At 54.3% G+C, this 22,173-nt stretch overlaps 2 protein-coding genes across 3 annotated transcripts in view; one reads left to right on the top strand and one right to left on the bottom strand.

The window, feature by feature from the left end:
* WDR59 (WD repeat domain 59) overlaps window positions 1–3,107 on the bottom strand; it is a 51,260-nt gene extending 48,153 nt beyond the window's left edge. The window contains exon 1 of one of the 2 annotated variants that reach the window (XM_065663688.1): window positions 2,707–3,107. In XM_065663688.1, the coding sequence (XP_065519760.1) occupies window positions 2,707–2,760 (54 nt within the window). In that variant the 5' untranslated portion in view covers window positions 2,761–3,107. The remainder of the gene's footprint in view (window positions 1–2,706) is intronic. The other variant, XM_065663689.1, reaches the window with a different exon arrangement.
* A 109-nt stretch (window positions 3,108–3,216) lies between these two features.
* On the top strand, window positions 3,217–21,709 carry ZNRF1 (zinc and ring finger 1). The gene is given in 6 exon segments (XM_065663693.1): window positions 3,217–3,812; window positions 3,814–4,159; window positions 20,298–20,393; window positions 20,941–21,046; window positions 21,153–21,243; window positions 21,592–21,709. Coding segments are annotated over 5 exon segments (708 nt in total). The 5' UTR covers window positions 3,217–3,710; the 3' UTR covers window positions 21,211–21,243; window positions 21,592–21,709.
* Window positions 21,710–22,173: the final 464 nt, after the last annotated feature.

The raw sequence follows: 22,173 nt of genomic DNA, 5'->3' as shown, positions 1-22,173 counted from the left end.
AGTCTTCTGGCAAGGTTCTCCTAGTACTAAAATAATGCTGTAAAGAAGCAGCTGGTTTTAAAATCAGCTTGGTAAAGAAAGAATTCCAGCTTCCTAGTTTTCACACCACCTTGCAAAACAAAGTGGGTTTTTAAACTTATTTTTAAAAAGGCGAGCAGGAGGAAGAACTTTCCCCAGACACACTTCTGAGGAATTAGAATGAGGATCACTAAAGCCATTACTGAAACCAGAATTTTCTTGCATGACGAAGAGCCACTCAGCCGACATACTCCATGCAGCTGTGGCTATCTTTCCTCAAGACAGAAGACAAACATCAATTTAACGTGATAATTTCATAAACAAGTTTATTTTTCCTCATGTTGGCACCAGGATATCATAAATCCTTACAAATCATTTTTAATTATGAACATGGGTGAACTGTTTTTCCAAGCACCAAACATCATAAAATGCAATGACAATTAGAATGAAGTAAAAAGCTTCATGTGTCAGGCTGCTACTCTGGCAGGTCACAAATGAAGTAATTTTATGGCAACAAACAGTTCTCTACAATACTACAGTCTTACCTAAGCAACAACAACAAAAAAAAAAACAAACCAAACAGCTGCCATGTAATGTGCTTGGTTGATTGCTATGTCAGTCTTCACAGCATAAAGTTCCAGAAGCAGGGAACTGAAACTGAACAAACTGACCTGAAAGCAGCTTTTATCCCAAAACATCAGGATAGCTATAATTGCTGTTTATGAGTAACAATTACGTGAATAAGCACAGCAGGAGTACTGCACATTTGAAAACCAGCTCAGAGCCCACAAGCCAGCCAGCATATCCTTAGACTTCAAATGTCACTTGATTTCTGCTAAGCCAGGAAAAACACCTTTTCATGTCTGAACTTCGGTTAGTTTTGACCCAGCTTCATTCTCTCCAAGCAAAAGGCAACAGACCAACTCAATTTGCCAAGGCTATACTGCTTTTCAAGAGGTACAAACTCTTAGCATACCTAACTGGCTACATACACACTGAGTTGCTACAAATGGTACTATGTCACTGTTGGACGTGGTGAGCTTTGCTCTCCTTTTGATAGTACAGGCAGCCTGACAAGAGCCTGTGAGTCACACCTAAATCAGAAGAGCACAGAGACTGCCACCCCTGTCAGCTTGTCCAGCAAGATGACACTTGTAGGCAGTAAAGGCCCATATTATGCAGAGATTTTCTGAAGTGTTAACAGGTTGGGTCCTTTGGTTTATTCACCATGCCAGAGTGTGTCATGTGAAAAGACTACTGCTGTGCTTGCAGACACATACAGGTTATAAATGTAACTGCTGCCCACTCCTTTGACTCTTGTTCCCCTTTAAGTTAGATTTGGGGAAGGAATTTTGGAAACAGTGTGGCCTATAGGCAGAGCCCAAGCCTGGTACAGGACGACAGAGCCAAGGTGTTTCAGTTTCTCAAGCTCAAGTTTCCCATCTGAAAAAATGTTTGTGCAGACTCCTAAGAAAAGCTCAAGGACAAAAATAAATGAATTTAGCTTGACGCAGCAGCCTAGCAGTCACTGCAGCTCTCTGGTTTCATATAAGAGAGCAGGCAGGTCAGAACAGCTCTAGACAGATCACGCCAGAGCGAGCTGAAGGGACCAAAATACCCGTGGTTAACCTCTCTATTAAGGTATATGCCTGCACAACAGCAAGATTGAAACTAACTGCTGCGGAAGAGGATGGAAACACTTGTGTTCTCCCCCTCACATACCAGTCATTATGAATAAGCAATCAGATCAGGCGATGTATCTCCTGATCTGGATGCAATCCGAATCTGTGATCTAAGAAGACATACTTTCGTGTATCATTACCTGTCTGCCAAGAGCAAATCTTCAACAGCAGACAAAACTACTTTAGCATTTCCAACAAGAGGAAAACAAAACTGATACAAAGCTTTTGGGGTATAAAAGCAAAAGGCTTTCTGAGCTTAAAGAAGAGGCTGGATGCAGCACGAGAGGATTCAATGCCCTTATTTGCAATGGTGAATGCAGAGCTGATGTCGCTCCAGCACAAGAGGAGAAACTAGAAAATGACAGTTTGCATACCTATGTTTGCTAATCTTTCTGGACTTCCTGAAGAAGTTGATCATAGTTTACTTGTCATACCCAGCTGTGCTAAGCAACTGTCACCTTAAAAAAAACCCCACGCTTCTTAGAATAATTTCTAAGAGAACACACAAACTCTGAGGAAAGCTGTCTTGTAGCCAGCAACTTCAAAACCAAAAGCTGACAGTTTTACTATTTACAAGAAAATATAAACCATTTTTCTACCACTTTTCTACCTAATCGAGTATCACCCAACAGTTTATACTGCAAATGAGAAAGGAGCTATAAAGGTCTCATAAGGAATAAAATAAGGAAAGATGTGTGGGAAGTGGCAATACCTTCTATTAGGCCTGACATTACACTCAAAAAAACCCAAATCTAAATAAGATTAGAAATAAAGTGTCTCATGAATTAAGGTATTCTCTCCGCGCAAACAGCTGAGAGAATGGCTCAGCCCCATCCGCCTACAGCCGGCCAAAGGCCCAGTGGGAAGGCCGAGTCCGTCTAGGCCAGAACCCCCTCCCCGCTCCTCACGGGAGCGACCGGGCGCTCCCGGGGCAGCCCCACAAGGGCCGGTCCGAGCAGCGGCCGGTCCGAGCAGCAACCCCGGCGGCGGCGGCGGCCCCCCCAACCTGGGCGTCGCGGAACTCCACCACCACATTCTCGCTGCTCCAGCGCGCCGCCATCTTGGGCCGCCCCAGCACGAACGGGTCGGGCAGCAAGGCGCCTGAGCAGAGAGGGGCGCCGCGCGGGGGATGACGGGAAATGTAGTCCTCACTCACTCGCGCGCACCCCAGCAACCCCCGTCGTGGCCGCGCTCCGGTGCACCGGGGGCAGCGCGTCTCCCGCAAGCGGCGGGGTCTCAAGGCGGGGGCGGCCCTAGCGCAGCCCGGCCTCCTCGGACCGCCTAGCTGCGGCGGCGTCCGCGCGGTTACGGCCCCGCTGCAGGCCCGTGGGGCCGAGGGCTCTGCCTCGTGGGGCAGCAGCCGAAGCGCGGTGTCCCCGTGCCCCGCCGGGCCGCGGCTGCGGCGAGCGCCGGCCCAGGCGGCGGGTCCAGCAGCATCGCAGGGGTTAAGGGCGGCGAGCCGGGAAGGGGGGGAGGTTGGGGGCGGGAGCATGCGTGCTGCCGGCCTCTATTGTCTCCGGCGCGGCGCCGAGCACCCAGGCGGCTGGCGGCGGCCGGCAGCGAGGCCGTGGCCGGCGCAGCGCAGCGGAGTGGGGCCCCACGCCCCCGCCGCCCCCCGCCGCCACATGGGCCGCAGCTGATCGTCGCCCGGCTGCTCGGCCGCGCCCCGGGCAGGAGCGAGGCGGGCGGAGCGACCCGACCGGCGTTCACCCTCCCCTCTTCCCCTTCCTTCCCTTCCCCCGCCATCCCGGCCGTCCTCATTCCTCCCCTCCGCGGCCCCGGAGCCCTCGGCGGAAACCGCCGAGGGTGACGGCGGCGGCGGCGGCCTCGGAGCGCCCTCGCCCTTGCGGGCCCGGCGCGGGGAGGATGCCTGGGGCGGGGATGGGTTTTCGCCCGTAGCTCCCCGCGCCCCCCCGCTTCCTTCCGCCCCCTCTCGGCTCCCGGGGGCGGCGCGGCCCCGTTCCCCGCGGGGGGCTGTCGCTCAGCTCCCTCCGGCCCTGCGGCGCCCATATGGGGGGCAAGCAGAGCACGGCGGCCCGTTCGCGGGGCCCCTTCCCGGGGGTGTCGACGGATGACAGCGCCGTGCCGCCGCCGGGAGGGGGGGGGGGGGCCGCCCCCCTTCGGCCATTACCGGGCGGGCGGCGGCGGCGGCGCCATGGGGCTGCGCAGCCGCTCCGTCAGCTCGGTGGCCGGTATGGGCATGGACCCCGCAGCGGCCGGCGCCGTCCCCTTCGGGCTGTACGCAGCGGCGGCGCGGGCGGCAGGAGAGGCCGAGCGGGCCCCGGGCGGCGGCGGCGGCGGCGGTCCAGGCTCCGACTCCACGTACGCCCATGGCAACGGTTACCAGGAGACGGGAGGCGGTCACCATAGAGACGGGATGCTGTACCTGGGCGCCAGGGCCTCGCTGGCCGACGCGCTGCCCCTCCACATCGCACCGCGGTGGTTCAGCTCGCACAGCGGTGAGTGCCGGCTCCCCGGAACCTCCCCACAACTTCCACTCCATCCATGGGAGCCCCGGTGCGGTGGTGGGCACGGTTTGCCCGGGAACAGGTTGTGAGGGGGGCTGCCCCTGGCTTGGCTGGCTGCTCAACCCCTGTTGTGCTAAGCCTGTAGGAAAGACCTCCATCCCTTTCCTGGTACTGAGGATGGCGTCTGTGTCAAGGTCAAGGGAGGAAGGGGCTGTGAAGGCAGGAGGCTTTCTGTAAGGGAGGTGGTTTGACTGTGGGATGTGAAGTGGTAGGTGTGGCAGACACGTATCCCCCCTCCTTCGACTTGGGGGAAAGTGGTCTGAGGGTGCTTTAGCTGGAGCACTGGGTTTTGAAGACCAGACCAAGCTCCTTATGCCTCTGCTGAAGGTACTTGGGGGTGCTGCTCAGGTATAACTATCGCCATGCATTAGAAACTGGGAAAAGGGCAGAGGAAGCCTTTGAAAGCGATGTGTGGGATTTTCTTCCCCTTTGTTTCTTCTGATAGAGGGCCAGGGAGAGGCCAAAGCGGGTTTTCTCATTGAAGCCAGCTGGCACTGTTGTGATGCTGTGAAGGAAGCAGAGGAGGAGCTGCCTGCCTCTTTAGCAGGGCTGGGGTGCCGGCTAGGCTCTCTTGCAGGAAACATGTCAGGCTGAGGGAGGGGAACAGTTGCCCCCATCTTCACCCTCCTGGCTGGACCCTTCTGTGGGTCCTGGTGTCTGGAGAGGAGCTCTGGCTGTGAGCAGGGCTGTGTCACTGACCTTGTTTTGGCTGGGTACAGGGAGTGAGATGGGAGGTCCTCCCTTCCCGTCATGGCTGGGGGGGAAGTCATTTCAGGGATGTCTCCTTGTGTTTCCTGGAATAGTCTGGGATTTCTCTCCCACCCGTCCCCTCTGTAAGCGCTGTAAGTGTTCTCCTTACATGATGTGGTCTGGGAATTTCATAATACACTTTGGGACAATGCCTCATTTTCAGAAGGGATTGAAACTGAACCAGTGGACAAGAAAAAAGTGCAAAACAAGGCTTGCAGGGCCCATTTTCCTGCTTTCATCTTGGGATTTTTCCCAGTTACCCAGTCTCCAGGGGCACCTCTTCTCAGTTAGATGAAAGCTGTATGTCTTGCATTGCATCCTCAGTGGCAGAACACCCTAAGCTGGGTGCTTGCAGTCCTCCCTGGCAGATGGAGAGGGCTGACTGGCATGTGAGACCAATTGCTTCCGCAAACTTTCTTGCTCCATGACCTTGTGCAGACTGTGCTTCTGCTCTGGGTTTTAAGCACAGATAGAAACTAAGGCACAGCATCCTTGCAGGTATTTCACAAACCTCTGCGTGAACAAGTGCTATGAGGCCTTTTGCTGTGCCTGGCTCTGGAGAGAGCAGTGTTCCATTGCAGAAACACCCTGGGGCTAATCTGCGCTTAGAGGTGGTCAGTTAGAGAGTACCAGTTACATTAAATGATAGTTTTCAAGCTGCAATGCTGAGAGGAAAAGACCTGCTCATAAAAATAAACCAGCTGCAAAATGGAGTAAGCTTTTTCTGTCTGCTCAGGTTAGTACAATGATGCTAAGTTAAAGCCAATGCCCTTGGAAGATTGCAGCACAAGCTGTGGGAAGCACTGCAGGAACTGGGTTTCGCTGGTGCCTCTTTTGAGGCCCTCTGAGAGTGAGCTGTGCTGAAGCAGCAGTAAAAGCAGTTCAGTCTGTGCTAAAGCCTGTCCTGGTGGTGGTTCTTCCTCATTGCTAATTTATAGCAAAACGAATGGAGGATGCTTAAAAAACATCCTGAAAACTTGTTGGAGCTTGTTAAACTTTTGCGTTCTTCCTCTTAGTGTAAGAAGTTAATGGAGGATTTGGAGACTGAGAGGAAGAGGAAGTAAGCCACCTCAAGAGTGATAACATTCCTGCTAATCTCCTGTTGCAGCAGGTTAACCTACAGCAGGGCAGGCAGGAGCTACTCGCTTCTCCCTCCTTGCCTCCCCATCGATCTGCTCCTCTCATGGTGTGGAGCCACTCCATTAGCCACTGGAAAGTGCTGAAGCAGCACCACTCCAGTAAATGGAGAGGAGCTTTGACATTGCTGTGCCTGATTGTCTCTTCTCCTTTGAAGGATGACGCAGGGGTGTGGGGATGAGGGGACCCGTTGACACACCAAACCCACTCAGCAGGATGTGTGCCTCGTGATCCCGCGGGTCTGCCCAAGTTGCTCCCTGCCTCAGGAGAGGAGTCCCCCCAAGACTGTGGCTAAGAGGTCTGGAGAGTGGATCCTTGCCCTGCCTGCCCTTTCCTCTGCACAAGCTGGAGACCTGGACAGTGCTGATCTTGGCACATGGGGGAGGGTGTGCTCATGGGCTTGCTTTTCCAGGAGTACTTGAGTTTTGGGGTAGACCCAGGAGCCTCAAAGTGCAGTCCAGGCTCTGCAGGGACCCTGGTGGGACAGTGAGGAGCCCTGGCTTAAAGCCAGTGATAAGGTGCTGTTGTTGCAGCAACATGTCTGTGATAACAGGAGCATGCAGACAGGCTGGGCACCTCACCGCTCCCTTTATCTGTGCTGCTGGGCCCATCACCAGGAACCCTGAGGGGAGAGCTGGGGTGGGCTTGAGCTCTTTTCCTTGGCTGATCTTGACTCCTTTCCTCACTCTGCAGTGGAAGGCTTGCAGAAGAGCCAGACATGGAGGAGAGGCCTGTGCAGAGGGAGGTTGAGTAGTGGTCCCTAGGGCCAGCGTGTGCTGCAGCATCACTGTAGGGTGCTGTGTGTCATGACAGTCAGCAAGAAGAGCCCACTGCTGAATCCTCCAGGCTCTGCCACAGCTGCTGGGGTGCAGGGACAGCAGAAGCTGTTCTGTACTGGAGGCCTTCCAGGGTCAAGGAAGGAGAGCTGCTGCTCTTAGGGATAGCAAAGCCTAAATGGGTGTTTTAAATGGGGTGAGTGAGGGGGCTCTGACCTTGCGGTGGAGCTTGTCCCTCTGCTGAGGCAAGAGCACCTCACTGAGTAAGCATATCCCATTTCCTGATGGGGATTTTCCCAGGCATGCCTGCATCCACGTGAGCAGTGCAACTGCTCCAGCACCACCCAGAACTGCTCTGGGATTTCCCTGACTACCCAGGGTTTGAGATCTGCTTCCTGGCTTGCATAGGTGGAAGATGACAAAACAGCTTTTGCAACTTTGGAGTTTGCCTGTAGCGCTTGACCCCATCTCTGTAGCTTCATGACCATTAGGACTTCTCAGCAAAGCGGAGGCTAGCAGGAAGAAGGGAGAAAAAGGAGACATGTGGTTTAATGCTGCATGTCTTTGGCTTTGTGTGGTTCTCTTGGTATCACTCATGTTACTCATCTTCATCAGAAGATCTCGGGGAGTTTGCAGAGGCTGTAAGTAGCTTAAAGTTTATCTGGAATTCCCGCTCATCACCCAAAGCCCTTGTTTAAGTTCTAATAAATCCCTATCTCTTTTTCTGCTGGCTAGCTAAGGGAAATGCCATCTATCAGGAATGTCACAAGCTTTTCATGCACTGGCAAAACAAGCTGTTTGTCCTGGGTGCTGGCAGCATCAAGGTCAGGAGGCCTCCTTTGCCAAGGGAGCTGCTGTGTTCTCAGCGGTGCCTTGCCCAGAGCAGGAGGACCCACTCTGAGGGAGAGGGAAGAGTGGCTGGCATAGAGATCGCAGCATGGCTGCTGGGCTGTATCCTCCAGGCAGCTTTAGAGAGTGAAACAAGCTGGAAGTGCTCTTTAATAAGGGATGCAAAATAGAGATCACTTGTTGGAGAATGAGATGAAGGTCTGTGTGAATACCAGCGCTGGGCAGCCTTGGTCTTTCTGCCTGGGTGGGTACTGTGGTATCCAGCACCCATGTCTGTGGTGTACCCTTGTTGTGCTCTGACAGCTTCGAGTCCTGAGCCTCACTTGACAGTCCTCACTCCTGAGCTAGTCCTGCCACTGTGGTCTTCACCAAAGCCAGAAGCCTGAATTCTAGCTGGCCAGTCAGCAGGTCCACTTTCAGCTGATTTTCCTGACACCAAGTTTTCAACATGCAGATATTGTATGTGCTTCCCTCACCTCTTACAGGTGCTAGGCCAGGGAAAGGGCATCCCAGGGTCTGCAGGAACTTGCCATTAATGAATCTGTTTTTCACAGAGGAAATGTCCAAAGAAGGTTGTCCTCAAGCCATCTTTTTGTGGGTTTGGTGCTGGTGATTGCCTGGCAGATGGGTCAGGTACCCACAGCATTGCCAGGCCTGTGGATCATAGAATCGCATAATGTGGGGTTAGAAAGTATCTTAAGATTATCTAGTTCCAACCCCTTGCCATGGGCAGGGACACCTCACAGTAGACCAGGTTGCTCCAGGCCCCATACGAACTGGCTTTGAATGCTGCCAGGGATGGATCAGCCACAACTTCCTTGGGCGACATGTGCCAGGGCCTCATCACCCTCGCAGTGAATAATTTCTTCCTTAGATCTAACCTAAATCTCCCTTGTTTAAGTTTGAGCCCATCACCCCTCATGCTATCACTACACTCCCTGGTGAAGAATCCCTCTCCAGCATCTTTATAGGCCCCCTTCAGACACCCTATGAGGTCTCCATGCAGCCTTTTCTTCTCCAAGCTGAATACCCCCAGTTTTCTTAGCCTGTTTCAAGGCATTGTTTGAAAGTAGTCCTGATGACTCCCCAGGCTGGTGATATTCAGCTATTTGACTCCTTGGATCTGGAAGGGTTGCTCTTCCACTTCAGCCTTCTCCAAGCCAGCTGCAGGGCAGCATACACCCTAGTCAAGAGGCAGCCTTGGTAAAACAAAGCGCTGAATACCAAAAGATGGGAAAGTAGAAGGCAGCTTTGGTGCATACCAGGCCTGCAGCCTGGAGATTAAGTGTGTCACTGTTGTGTGTGAGGAGCCAGTGGCGGTTATCTGTGGTCTCTGCAGCAAGAGCTGCACTGCCTTGACTCCAGTGCCCTCCAAAATCTCTCTGATGCCTTGCCCAGGAGCCAGGCACTATTTGGTGTGGGTGCTAATGGCTTGGCTGGGCTCGCTCCTCTTAAACCTGTGCCTAAATCAGTTCAGGGGAGCTGGATGCCCTCTCGCCTGTCTGCACACATGTGTTCCAGAGATGCTGAGAGGGATGCTCTCATGCTCCCTGGACTGACCCACTTCCCAGGCAGGATTGTCTTCCCAGCCCATGACTTAAGTTTATCCCATGCTGGTTTATTTTGCTTAGATGTTTGTTCCAGTGACTGGAATAACCGTAAAGGCTTCTCTTATTTATTAATGTGCTCTTATTAGGGCTCCTGTGCTCCTTCTCTCTCATTTGCTGGCCAGAGAATAAATCAGCTGCAGACATTTTTGGTGGAGGAGTGGTACCCAGGCTGGTGCTGGGCCAAGGGAGCCGTGGAGAGTCATGGGAAAATGCTGCTAAATTCTGAAAATTAATTTCAGGAGAAACACAGGGAAGGAGAAAAACCCACTTGGAGGGAGCGAAAAAAAAAAAAAGCCTTTTTTCCCCCAATGTAATCTCAGTGTGACAAATCAGACAACCAGCAAAGACCTCTTTGAACGAATTCCCTCTGCAGGGACTAGTTCTGTGGCACCCCAGCCAGCTGGTGGGCAGCCACGAGGCACATCACATTGCGTCTGCTGCTGGTACACCAAAACCCCAGATGTGTTCAATATTCGGGTTTGATGTGACCTGGCTTTCTCCTGATTCCCTTGAAAATTTAAATCAGTGACAGGACAAGGGACGAGTTCAGACTTAAACAGGGGAGGTTTAGGTTAGATCTAAGGCAGAAGTTCTTCCCTGTGAAGGTGCTGAGGCCCTGGCACAGGTTGCCCAGAGAAGCTGTGGCTGCCCCATCCCTGGCAGTGTTCAAGGCCAGGCTGGATGGAGCTTGCAGCAACTTGCTCCTAGTGGAAGGTGTCCCTGCCCGTGGCAGGCGGTTGGAGCTGTATGAGCTTTGAGGCCTCTTCCAACCCAAACCACTCTGTGATTCTGTGATTTACACAAGTGATGCTGTAAAGCAGCAGGCCCTGATGCAGAGCAGTTTACCTGCCTGCTCTGGTGTGGCTGTACATCAGGACACAACAAGCTCCTCTCTGTGGAGGCCGACCCATTTCTTCTTGCAGAGAGAGCAGGAGTGGTTGAAGTTAGACCTTAGATGTCTCCCCTGCACCAGTCCCCCCAGGCAGCTTCCAAATGCAGGTGCGTCCACTGGGCATGGGTCTACCTCTGGAATGCTCTTGTTGTTTCTTGCGGGTGCTGCTTTGGTTGAACACTTTTGCCTCAGAGCTTTCCGGCGAGAGGCTGTCAGGAGGTGCAGCTGCAGGAAGCTCTGCCGGCCCGGGGCCTCTTCTCGTGCCACAGCACAGTGTTTCGCATGGGCAGAGCCCAACTGTCAGTGGGTTTCCTGCCCTGCCAGGCTGTGGGCAGGGATGGGTGCTGTTGGGGAAGCTGCAGTGCACCTTGAGGTGGAGCTGGCTTCTCTCCCCTCCTTCCCCATGGACCTGAGCTGCTCTGGCCGGTGTCAGCAGCAGGTTGGGGAAGTTTCTGGCTCTGTGCTTGTGCACACTGGTGCAGCTGTGGGCCTCCCATCAGCAGCACAGAAATGAGACCGTGCACCTTGTGCAACTGTCTAGTGGTGCTCTGTAGGGGAGCAGAGAGATGCAGTGGAAATATTTACTCTTTTGCTAGTTTTAGCAGAAATTCCCCAGGGCTCTATGTTCCCAGCGAGCCCTCCCGCCTCGTTTGAGGCTGTGATGAGTGTTGTGGCCGCTGTTCCTGAGAGACTGTCACCTAGCAGGCACAGAAATGGGGCTGGGGTGGGTCCTGGTGAGAGAAACACAATGCACAGATGAAGAATTGCTCTGAAAGCTGCTCAGAGCTGTTTCCTGGCCCTAGCAGGCAGGACGGCATAACAACAGTGGATATTTTTAGAGGCCAGCTGCCTGCAATGCAAGAGAAGGAAAGCAGCAGGCAGGCAGGAGATCTGAGTGATGCTTCCTGTGTCCTGCATCCCTGTCCAGCATTTTATTACGTGGAGCTGCTGGGTTTAAGGAGTTTCCACATCGTCTGTACCTCTTTGCCTGTTGCTGCCTCAAAAGACTTTGTTTTCCCTCTGGCTTTCTCCATGGCTTCTCGGATCACAGCTCAGCAGCTCAGTGGTGGTGTCGGGGGCTCTACTCTTTGCAATGCAGCTTGGTATAGTGGGCGTTTGGGGGATTGGATTTTTTGGAGAAGTCTTTGTCACCAGCGAGGGAAAACCCACAGTTCCTCCTGCAGCCAGGGTAGTTGAAGTAATCCATTTGGGAGCTCTCCCTGCAAGGCAATGGAGCTGCAGTTTGTCAGCAGTGCTGCCGGGGAATTGGATCCACCTTTCAATCCATCCATCCAAGGCCTGTACATCTGTGGCTGGGGGAAATGAAGGAGAGGGCGTTGATGGCTTAGATTACTGTCTGCAGTGAGGTTGAATCAATGTGAACTGAAGTCAGTTTTGGGGCCTGACGTCTGTTAAGCTGGTGCTGAGCAGGATGGGGTGAGGCTGAGCACCCTCCCTGAGCTGCCTTGACATTCCAGGTTATCTCCCTGGATCTTGCTGCTTTGAGCTATTGTCCATCCGCTTATTTATTGCAGTATGGATTTCATACCCCTGGAAGTCTCCTGTTTGCGTGGATCTTACCCTTTTCAAGGGTTGTCGTAGACACCTTTGATTTCTTTTTTGCTCACCATATGAAGCAGACGGCACCCTGTGACCAGTCCTGGGTGAGTGTTTCATGGGAAGCTCTGCTTTCTGAGGGCCTGCTCAGCTTTGGAAGTGAGGGTACACTGTGCTCCCTTGGGTGTTGCATTGGTGATTTTCCTTTCTCCTGGGGAAGAGAGAGCATGAAATCCACAGCTGGGATTTTTGTCACCTGCAGCCCCATCTCCCTTCCACTTCAGCAGCCGCTGGCTGCAGAACTGTACAGCCGTTCCTGTGTTCGAGGGTGGCACATGTTGAAACAAAGGGGAAGCAGGAGCAGAGGAGATGGGACAGGCATGCAGGGTTGCTCCTCCCTGAGGCATGGTGCGCAGCCCATCCTGCCTCTGCTAGGAGGAACTGGCATGGGTGTACATCTGTGGCTGGAGAAGGGGAGCTCATGACTGGCTGGTCAGCTTGGTGCTGTTGAGCATCCCTCTCCTGCACCACGCACGGCAGAGGTGTGTGATCATCCTGCAGGCCTACACCCCACCTTTTCCCTTCCTGTTGTCCTGTTAGCTGAGAGCATTCACTGGGCATCCTTTAGCAATTCCAGACTCTCCTGTGGAGCAGGGAGATGCTCTGCCATGCATCTCTTCCTAGCACACCAGGGGCAGCTGAGGTTAGGGCTTGCTCTGCAGTGTGCTCCTCCCTAGGGCTTTTTCCCAGTGGTGTCTTTCTTTCTGCAGGAACAACCAGTGTTAACTGGTCACAGGCATTTCCCAGCCATGTGCTGCCTGTGGCTCTAGCTCTGTGTGCATTTTGTCTCTGTTTGCTGCCCATTAGTTTAAAAACTGCCTTTTCTGTACCCTGGAGAGTAGTGCCTTGTGCTTTCCACACACCCCGGGGGCTCTGGGTCTTGCACTAATGAGAAGCAGTTGCCCCAGTAACACCTGCCAACATGGCCCAGGCATGAAGTGCCAAAGGAGACTCTCTGCCATAGAGGTGCTGCCATGGGATGCTGAGGGAGGAGGTGTCCCAGAAGCCGGATGGGATCGCTTCCCATCAGTGCTGTGCTCTGCTCTGTCTGCCAGCATCACAAAGCCAGGACATGTCATCATGTGTCTCTGGAGTGTCCCTTCATCCTCCCCAGCGAGACCAGCTGAAGCTGAGGCAAGACAGAGCCTTGGCAGCATAAAGGCATGAGTGTTTTGCTTTGGAAAAAAATTGTGGGTTGGAGGGCAGGAGCTGGGGAGCTGCTGCATCACCCTACACAAGATCCGATTGCATTTGGGAGTAGTTCAGGTCAGGCTTTTGCACTTGAGCCTTTGGGAAAGCAGGAGTTCCTCTGGCAGCTCAGCAGCAGCTGGAGCCCGCAGCGGGGACTCCATGGGTGCCTCCCAGCAATGGCTTAGTCAGGAGTGACTCATGCCTGGTCCCCGCATGACGTTTCCTCACTGCTCCCTCACAGCCAAAGCATCCCAACTCTCCCTTTCAGCTCCACTTTCTGAGTCTCCATATCCCACTGTGCTGCTGGAAGATCCCCTGTGCTCCTTCATTTGGGCACCCAGGACCTCCCCATGGCCCCATTGGCTCTGTGCATCTTGCAGATGATTGCTGCCTGCGGCAGGGTTTGTCGTTGGGCTTCCTCCTTTGCGCAAGAAAGAGTCAGGAGGGAAAAAGCAGGTGCACAGGCAAACCCTTTGGAAATTCCCAGTGTGCCTGCAGGATCCCTCTCCTCTTTGGGCAGTAAATTTGAAACCTGGTGCCTCCCTCAAGAGGTAGGAAAGCAGTGCTGGGACATCCCTGCTGCTCTTGTGTGCCATGAGGTGGCCTCAGGCTGGTTTTGTGACTAGCATGAGCCCTGAATGAGCTTGAAACTCAGTAAATTCAAGCCCTGCAGCCTGATGTCAGGAGTCTAAGGTGTTAATGCCTTTGCTGGGCTGTTGCCCAGGACCCCTCTGCTTAATTTTGCTGTTCTCTGGGATGCTAAAATTAGCTTTGGGCTACACACTCTTCATTATGAAGCCTGTTCCCAGCAACTGGGGGAGTGTTTCTGCAGTAAAGTAGAACTGGCAGGCAGGGTGAGGCTGTTTCTCTCATCCATGTCTGGGGGAACTGATTCTGCAGCATAGGCTATAGGAGGGAGATGTTCTCTACCTTGTACCATAGGGTACTACACTACAGGCCATGCTGGAGGTGTCCTGAAAGGCTTTGCTGTGTCCATCTGCTGAGGCTTGATGGCTTTGGGTGCTCTGGAGCAAATGTCCCTGTGGGGTTCCCTCTCATGTGTCTCCTGCCTGTTTCCAGCGCTCGGGCTTTCCTTAGCCCCAGTATTGCAATCTGTTCTCCTCCTTCCCATCCTCTCCCACCACCTCCGTAAGAAGCCAGCTGGCTTAAAAAACACAATAAAATAAGATATCTCTGCCTCCTGGCTCGCAGCAAGGCAATCCTGGGCTGCTGCGGCGTGATGCCACCCAGACCCTCTGCCCCATGTCCTGCATCCTTCCTGTGCTGCATCCCAGCTGGAGCACTAATGCCTTTTCATCACTGCTGCATCTCCTCTTTGTGGCTTGAGTTGGGTGGGAGCAGGCAGAGGTATCTCAAGTGTTAGAGTGGTGCTGGCCTTGGCCAGCTTCATGGTCCATGGCACATCCCTGCCACCCTTGGCTGTTGTGTGGCCAACCTGGTGGCAGATACCTGCAGCATGGGGATTTTGCCAGGAAGCCACTGTGGGTCAGGGACAGCTTGTCTTAGACACTGTAAAACTTCTTTCTGGGGTGCTTGCTTCACTTTACAAACATTTATTTTCTCCTGGCTCAGCAAGGTGGACTGACTCAGTCTGCAAAGAAATGATGGGGTGAGATGGGGATGGACCAGGACCATTTCTCTGCCAAGGCCCATTGGGCTTCATTCCAAGTGCTGCATGTCCAATCCTGGCTGATAATCGGGGGTTGGCTCATTGGCATCCACCAGCCCTGCCTGCCTTCCATCCTCAGGAAAGTAGGATGTTTGTTTCCACCCTGGAGCCAAGCTTTATGTTCTCCCACCTCCATGCAGCCTTGAACTGGGAGACAGGACACTCCTCGGGTCCTTTTTCAGAGCTGGCAAATGAGGCTGCTTAGGTGCTTTACTTCCTCCTGTGCGTGTGTCTCTGTTCGTGTCAAACCTCATGCTGCACAATAGCCCAGCACTGTCACCACATTCACCTGCACCCTGGGCCCATGTTGGGCTTTGGCTCCTACATCTGCCCTGCTGATGCTGTTTCCTTCTGCAAGGGGAGGTGGGTTTGGGCCTGATTCTGCTGGGTGCCCTGGCTTCCAGGCACTCCATGCAAGTGCTTCGTTGGCAGAGGGAGCACGGTCCTTGGTGGGACAGGTCCTTGATGCAGCTACAAGCTGCCTCTTTGCCCCAGTGTAAGGCAGCATCACCAGCTGCCTCGCTCAGAGGCTGATAGCGCATCACTTCTATGGTGGGTGATGCTCTCAGAAGAGGACACCCATGCAGCTCCTGAGCTACCCGAGGTACCCCAGTGCTGCAGATGTGCTCTGGGCACCCCATGTGCCGTCTCCCAGTGTGTGCTCCTGTGACAATTGCTTTAGAAAAACAAGGAGTAAATTTATTTTCCAGGAAATGTGAGGTCTGAATATCTTGGCTCTGCAGGTTTCCTTTGCTTGGCTGGTGAGGAGGACAACTACTCCATGATCCCTTCCTTCCTGGGGCTGTGCTGGAGCCCATGAGGGGTAACGGAAGGGGAGGGGTCAGACTCCCTTCACCTCTCACAATTCCGCATGCTTCTCTGATTCAGATTGACCAGCTGGGCCCATAGACATATTTTTTCAGTCTTTCCTTCCTCTGCAATCACTAGCATAGGTTTTTTAAAGATGATCCATCTCTTCCATCTTCTGCCCGATGCCAGTTCAGCTGGTGATGCTGGGGAAGCTGCAAGGAAGAGTTAGGATACTCAAGGTTTGCAGGAGGAGTTGGGATGCTCAGGGTTTGCTCAGCAAGGAGAGGAGGCACCAGGGCCCTGCTTCAACTGTATGGTTGGACCATATATTCCCTGTGTTCATCTTGAGCTCAGACACATCCTGACCTGATGTAAGCCAGCTCTCTTGGCCAGGGGCCCAGAGTGCCCTCAGGAGACATTGAGATGTGCTGTGCAGCTGAGGTTTCCAGAACTTGCATGGACATCAGGCTGCCTGGGGCTTATCTCTGAGCTGGCTGATACTCAGGTTGTCCCTTGGGGTGGTGGGCACAGACGGAGGGACCCCTCCTGGAGTGGACACATTCTGGGGATACTGCTATACAGAGGACTTCTGGTTTATCCCACTGCTGGGGATGCCTTTGAACGCTACTCGGTATGGGATGGGTTGTTTATGCCTGAGCTGCTGCTTTCCCCTGCCTTCAGAGCACATCATCTCCCACCAGAATCTTCCTCCCATTGCTGGAGGTGCTGCTCCCTGTGTTTCAGCCATCTGCCAGTGACAGAGCCAAGGTCTCCTGCTGCTGGAGTGACGCCACATCTCCTGGTGGCCCTGTAGCCTGGAAATAAGCTGTCTGCAGGCAGACCAAGTTAGCAAAGGGTTTGGTGAGTGAATGTGGACATGGCATGTGCCTTTCTCTGTGGTCAGGGATGCGCTTGTGGCTCTTGTGGATGCCATCTAGCCCATCCCCAAGGGGAGCAACCACTTCCACTTGCAGGATGTGGTGTGGTTGACTCTGTTGTGCTCAGTGGCTTCCCCAAGCTGCACAGGTTGCTGTGGGCATCACTTGTAGAGACAAGTGATGGGAATTTCCTGTCCCAGCTGTGTTTGAGATGATTACAGGTGGGTTGGAAAGGCGTCTTAACCCTACCACGGCAGCCTGCATGGCAGTGCTTTTGGCACTTCAGGGTTAACCACGGCACTTTTTCAGGTTACATAGGATCTGCTGTGGGTTTGCAGAGGTTCCCAGCTCTGCTTCACCCATCTCTCTAAAATTAACCATGTAACCTTCCTAAAAATACTCAGAGGACAGTAGCCCCCAGGGAGCACCAGCGCTGCTTGCTCCCAGTTTCTAGACCAAGCCATCAGAGAGATGAGATCACCTGCCAACCTGTGTCTTGAAGCCCTGGAAAGCCCTTGGCTTTCTCAGTCTCCTGTAGGATATGAGAGGCCAGGCCTGGATCTGAACCTGCCTTTCTGGGCCAGCTGATTTTCCACAGCACCCTTGTCTTCCTCACTGGCTCCTGGCGAGAGCTGGTTCCTGCCTGTGACATGTGGTGACTGTGCCAGCTTTGGGTTTAATGTGCTGCAGGGAGGAGCATCACCAGCTGCCCAGGGTGCTTTGGGAAGGAGGAAGGCCTTTCCTGGGAGCATCCTTAAGCCTCCTCATGGATGTGGGAGGCCCAAGTGAGGAGAAATAGCTGGGCCCTTCCTCTCTTTCCTTTCTCTTTCAGGCATGTGGGAGGAGGGCGGAAAGGGCTCGAGGAGGAGGGAGAGAGCTGAATTTTCCATGAGCAGCTGTCAAAATGTAATCTCCTGCGTCGCTCGGGCTGGCAGCTTAGCCAGGATAAATTAACAGGGATTTCGGGGACCATGGAAAATCCAATGGCCCGGAGGAGGACCAGCTGTGTGGGGAGCACCCCCGGGCCCCAGTGCCTGCCCGAGCCGTAGAGGAATGCTCCGAGGTGCTGGGCTCCACTGTCAGGTGTCCCCTGGCCTCACTGGGTTTTCCGTCTACAACATTCCCCAAGAGGTCACCCGGAAAAGGGATGAGGCAGCCTGACCTCTTCCCTGCCTCCCCTGTCTCTGTGGCTCCAGTGAAAGGGGAATTCAAGCAGTTGCTTTTGTAATGCCAAATATTTGTGCCGACAGCCAGGGTGCAAGGTGCCCCCTGGCCCCAGGAACCTTCCCCCGCTGGCTCCTCACTCCTGCTCAGACCCAAGAACTGCATTTTCATCCCCGTCTCCAGCCCCATCTTGTGAAATGCAGAGCCAGGAAAGCGTGCACTTGGCTCAGCCCCCAGACCCATGCAGCAGCCAGCAACTGTGTGTGGAGCATGTCACACACATGCTGGGGTTTGTGCCCAAGCCCCTCTGTCTGCACAATGTCCCCACATCCTTGTCACAGGGCCGTGGTGGTGCTGGGGGTCTCTGTCCCCTGCCAGCTGCCCTGAGAGCACCACGGAGCATGATGGGTGTTCATGCCAGCTATTTATAACTGTGCTAAAACTACCCCAGCCAGCAAAGAGGCCTGGAGACACAGCAGCAGCGCTCACCAGAGCCTGCAAAGGGCCCTGCTCTTTGCCTGGCTCCTGCTGCTTCATGCCCTGGGCTGGGTGGTTTCATCCAGGACCCTCTCCCTTTGCCCCGGTTGCGCATCTCACCGGATCCCTTTGGATGCTGCCAAAGCCGGTAGATCTGGGGCAGCCGTTTAAAATAACACATTGGCACAGAAAAAAAGGGGGGGTGGGGGGGAGGGTGTGCAGAGAAAACGAGGTCTTCCCGTGTGGTGCACGGGGGACAGTACCTCACCTCTGCAAATGCCTTGTCCTGACACCAAGCTGGCAGCTGGAGCACCTTTCCCAAAGGGAGCCATTCACAGCTGCCCTGTGCCAGGGGCTTGCCACTGGGAACCAGGTCCCAGAGCTTCCCTGGTGCTGGGAGACCATCCTCCTTCAATCAGGATGGGTTCAGCCAGGGACAGGCTGGCTGCCAGGGGAGCTGGGTGACAGGAAAGGTGTCTCTCAAGGGGAGGCTGGTTGGGTCTTGCAGGCTTGGAGGCCATCTGAGCCCACTCTATAAATACACCAGGCAGATAAACACTTGGGAGGAGGAAAAAACCCCAACTGTTTCAGCTAATGGACACTGCTGCCACAAGGTATAAACTGGTCAGGAGTAAAATTAGGCTGGAGAGGATGAGGCAGGTTGGGACTGCTGCCCCCGTGACTCTGGCTGCCAGCATGGCTGTGGCGCAAACAGAACTGGACTCACAGCAGAAACCCCATGGTGGGGATGTGTCCCTGCAGTGACACCCTGCTGTCAGGGCTCCCTGTCTTAGCAGGTCTCTGTAGAGCCAGTCCCCTGCTATCCATGACTCCCATCCTTGCTGTGCTCTCCCTGGGAATATCCATCCTCTGGAGGAGTAGGAGTCAGCATCTATGTCCCAGCCTTCCATCCAGGGAGCTGGGAAGTAATCTGTATTTATCAGTGCTAATTATGAGAGCAATTATCCTGGCTGTTTGCATGGTAGAGGTCTGAGCTGCCTTCCCTTAAAGCCGCCCTTAAAGCCACCCACACTTTCTCCCTTCCAAGAAGCAGAAAATATGTACTCGCCACATCCACGTGATGGCAAACAAGAACCTGATTCATCCTTAGATAATTTGTGTATGTTCCTCTCCTTTCCTGAGCAGCCTTTGCATATATATGAAGAAAGCTCTTAAGGAGCGCTGCAGTCAAACCTGATCTGCTTTTAGAAGACAGGTCCTTAAATTACCTTCTCCCTCTCTGCAGGCAGGGAATTGATAGATATTCTGGTGCAAAGCCATGGTGGCAGTGGTGGCACACGCTTTTGGCTGCGGCAGCTCGAGCTCTGCTGCGCTGGGCAGTGACAAGCTGCATGGTCTGGAGCAGTGGGACAGCAGGAATCCTGGGTGGGTGACCTGCAGGGCTGGGTGGGGTTTTGCTCCCTGTGAGTCTGGGGTTTAGTAAACCTGAGTTTGGGGCAGCCTGGCTCTGCAGCGCTGGGGATGATGCCATAGCAGTCTGTGTGGCTTGAGCTTGTGGTGGCACCAGTGGGATACGCTGGCATGAGCCAGGCTCCATCCTCATGCCCAAGCAAGGATGCAGAGCAGATCTGGCCAGCTTCATCCAACAGTCCAAGTCACCAGGCAGGGCCAAAGCCAAGCTGGAACATCAGCCCACAGGGTCTCTTGCTCCTGGAGCTGGTGTCTGGCATTGGAGGGGCGAGCACCCACCTCACTCCTGCCAGAAGCTGGATAAAGCAGCAGTGTGGTCTCATGGCTCCAGCCTGTCAGTGCTCTGCTGCAGCCCTACAGCAAAACCTCCTTCCTTGCAGCTCTCCTGGCTTGCTGCAGCAGCAGGGACATCACTGTCCAGGCACAGAGACGTGCCCCTGCCCTTGCCAGCTGTGGGTGCTTCATGCCCCTGGCTGCTCCTCGCCCTTTAAGGCCCAGCAGCAGCTGATGCCCACGTGTGCTCTGCCTTGGCACACTCCCTGTGCCCTCTGCGCAGCAGGCACAGGGACAGGCAGCTGTCCCCTCGCTCGGGTGGCTGTCCCTTCTCTTGGGTGGCTGTCCCCCATGCTGGCACTGCTGGTGGCTGGCACAGGATGAGTGGGTGCCCCACGGGCACTGCGTGGGGGTGGTGCCGCCATGCAGGCAGCAGGTGAGGGGCTGCCCACTGCCGGGATGCGGGATGTGGGATGTCCTTCTGTTTCCCTCACTAAGGGCTCTTCTCTCTGCTCTCCCTCCAGGTTTCAAGTGCCCCATTTGCTCCAAATCGGTGGCTTCTGATGAGATGGAAATGCACTTTATCATGTGTCTGAGCAAACCTCGTCTATCCTACAATGGTAAGGGCCAGGCTGCTCAGCGGACACAGTGTCCTGCTGGCTTGGGATGGCTCTGGGCAGGCTGGAGACACTGCAGGCTGCACAGGCGGGTGGCTTGGCTAGGCTTGCCAGAGGGCTGTGCTCCAGTGGGGTAGTGCAGCTCACAGCCCTGCTCAGCTCTGCTCCCCTGGCATGGCTCAGCCTCGCTGCTTGTGCCTTTGGGACCCTTTGGGATACGGCTGTCTCCCCACATTGCAGAGTGCTGTGGCCAGAGGGACCCGTCTTAGCCAGGTATCCTGCCTGCGGTAGGGGACATGTGGTCTCCTGGGCTGGCCCTCGGGAGGGTCATTGCTTTCCTCCCCTCCTCGCTGGCAGTGAAGCTTACTGGGCTGAGCACTGCTCATGCATCTCCCATCATCTTGATGCTCGCTTGCTACTCTGTAGTGCTCTTTGGAAGCCCCATCCTGGCTGCCTCCACAGAGGTGGCTGTGGGCTCCCCTCCATCCCAGGAATGGGAATGCCGCTGCAGTGGACAATGTCTCACCACTGCCCTCTCCTCCCCTCCTAGATGACGTGCTGACCAAGGACGCTGGCGAGTGCGTGATCTGCCTGGAGGAGCTGCTGCAGGGGGACACGATAGCCAGGCTGCCCTGCCTCTGCATCTACCACAAAAGGTACCACACGGGGACCAGGGGACACAGCCAGGCGGGTCGCAGGGGGATAAGAGGACAGCCCGCGGCGGCTCAGCAGCACAGTGGTGACATGCTTTCCTCTCTGCAGCTGTATAGACTCATGGTTTGAAGTGAACAGATCTTGCCCGGAGCATCCTTCTGATTGACCTGCCGGGCATGCTTGCTGATTTCTCTCTAAGGTGAGCCTGTGGCGGGCTGGTCAAATTAGACTGGCTATTAGGAAGGAAGGAATTCCTTCTCGCAAAGGGTGGTCAGGCATTGGAACAGGCTGCCCAGGGCAGTGGTGGAATCACCATCCCTCAAAGTGTTCAAAACCCGTGTGGATGAGGCCCTCAGGGACATGGACTAGTGGTGGCCCTGGCAGTGCTGGGGCAATGATGATCTTAAAGGTCCTTTCCAACCCAGCTGATTCTATGATTTTCCTGTGCTGGGTTTAAATCCTGGGCCAGGAGGGGGGGATGGGTTGGCTCGGGGAGGGATAGGTGGCCGTGACTCTCACCTGGGATCATCTCTCTCTGCCTTTGCAGGGCACCTTGCTATACTGCTGTACCTCCTCTCCCCGTCCTCCCTGCCCCGCCTGGAGTTTTGGGCTGACTTTAAGTTCCTCGAGAAGACAAACAAATAAAACCCAGAAACTTGAACCCATTCGGGACAACAGTGATTTTTTTTTTTAATTATTATTATTTTATTATTATAATTTGTTTTGTTGGGGTTTTTTTTGCTTTATTTTGGTTTGTTTTGTTCTGGTTTTTTAAATGAAACGATTTAAAATAAAGAACCATCCAGAAGACAAGTGTGAGACGAGCGGAGCGACCCAGTCTCCCCTCCACAACCACTGGTCACCAAGAGAGCTCTGCCTGCCAGGGAGGCCCTCGGCTGAAACCCTGCCATGATGTTTGGCTTTTCACCCCAAAAGGAAAGGGGAAACTGCTGGGGGAAAGCAGCCGGCCAAACGGAGCACGCAGCATTCCTCACCGGCAGCCTCCCGCCCGGACCTGCCCGCGGGCCCTGCTCGGTGTTTTTGCACTGACTCAACAGGAATTTTCTCCTCTTTTTCCATCTCCCTTTTGGAGATCTCCATCCTGGGCCTGGCAGCGTGAGATGGGGAT

The sequence above is a fragment of the Lathamus discolor genome, chromosome Z, assembly GCF_037157495.1.
Source record: "Lathamus discolor isolate bLatDis1 chromosome Z, bLatDis1.hap1, whole genome shotgun sequence".
NCBI lineage: Eukaryota > Metazoa > Chordata > Aves > Psittaciformes > Psittacidae > Lathamus > Lathamus discolor.
Note: the sequence above shows the minus strand (reverse complement) of the source record. Positions and strands in the feature narration are given on the sequence as shown.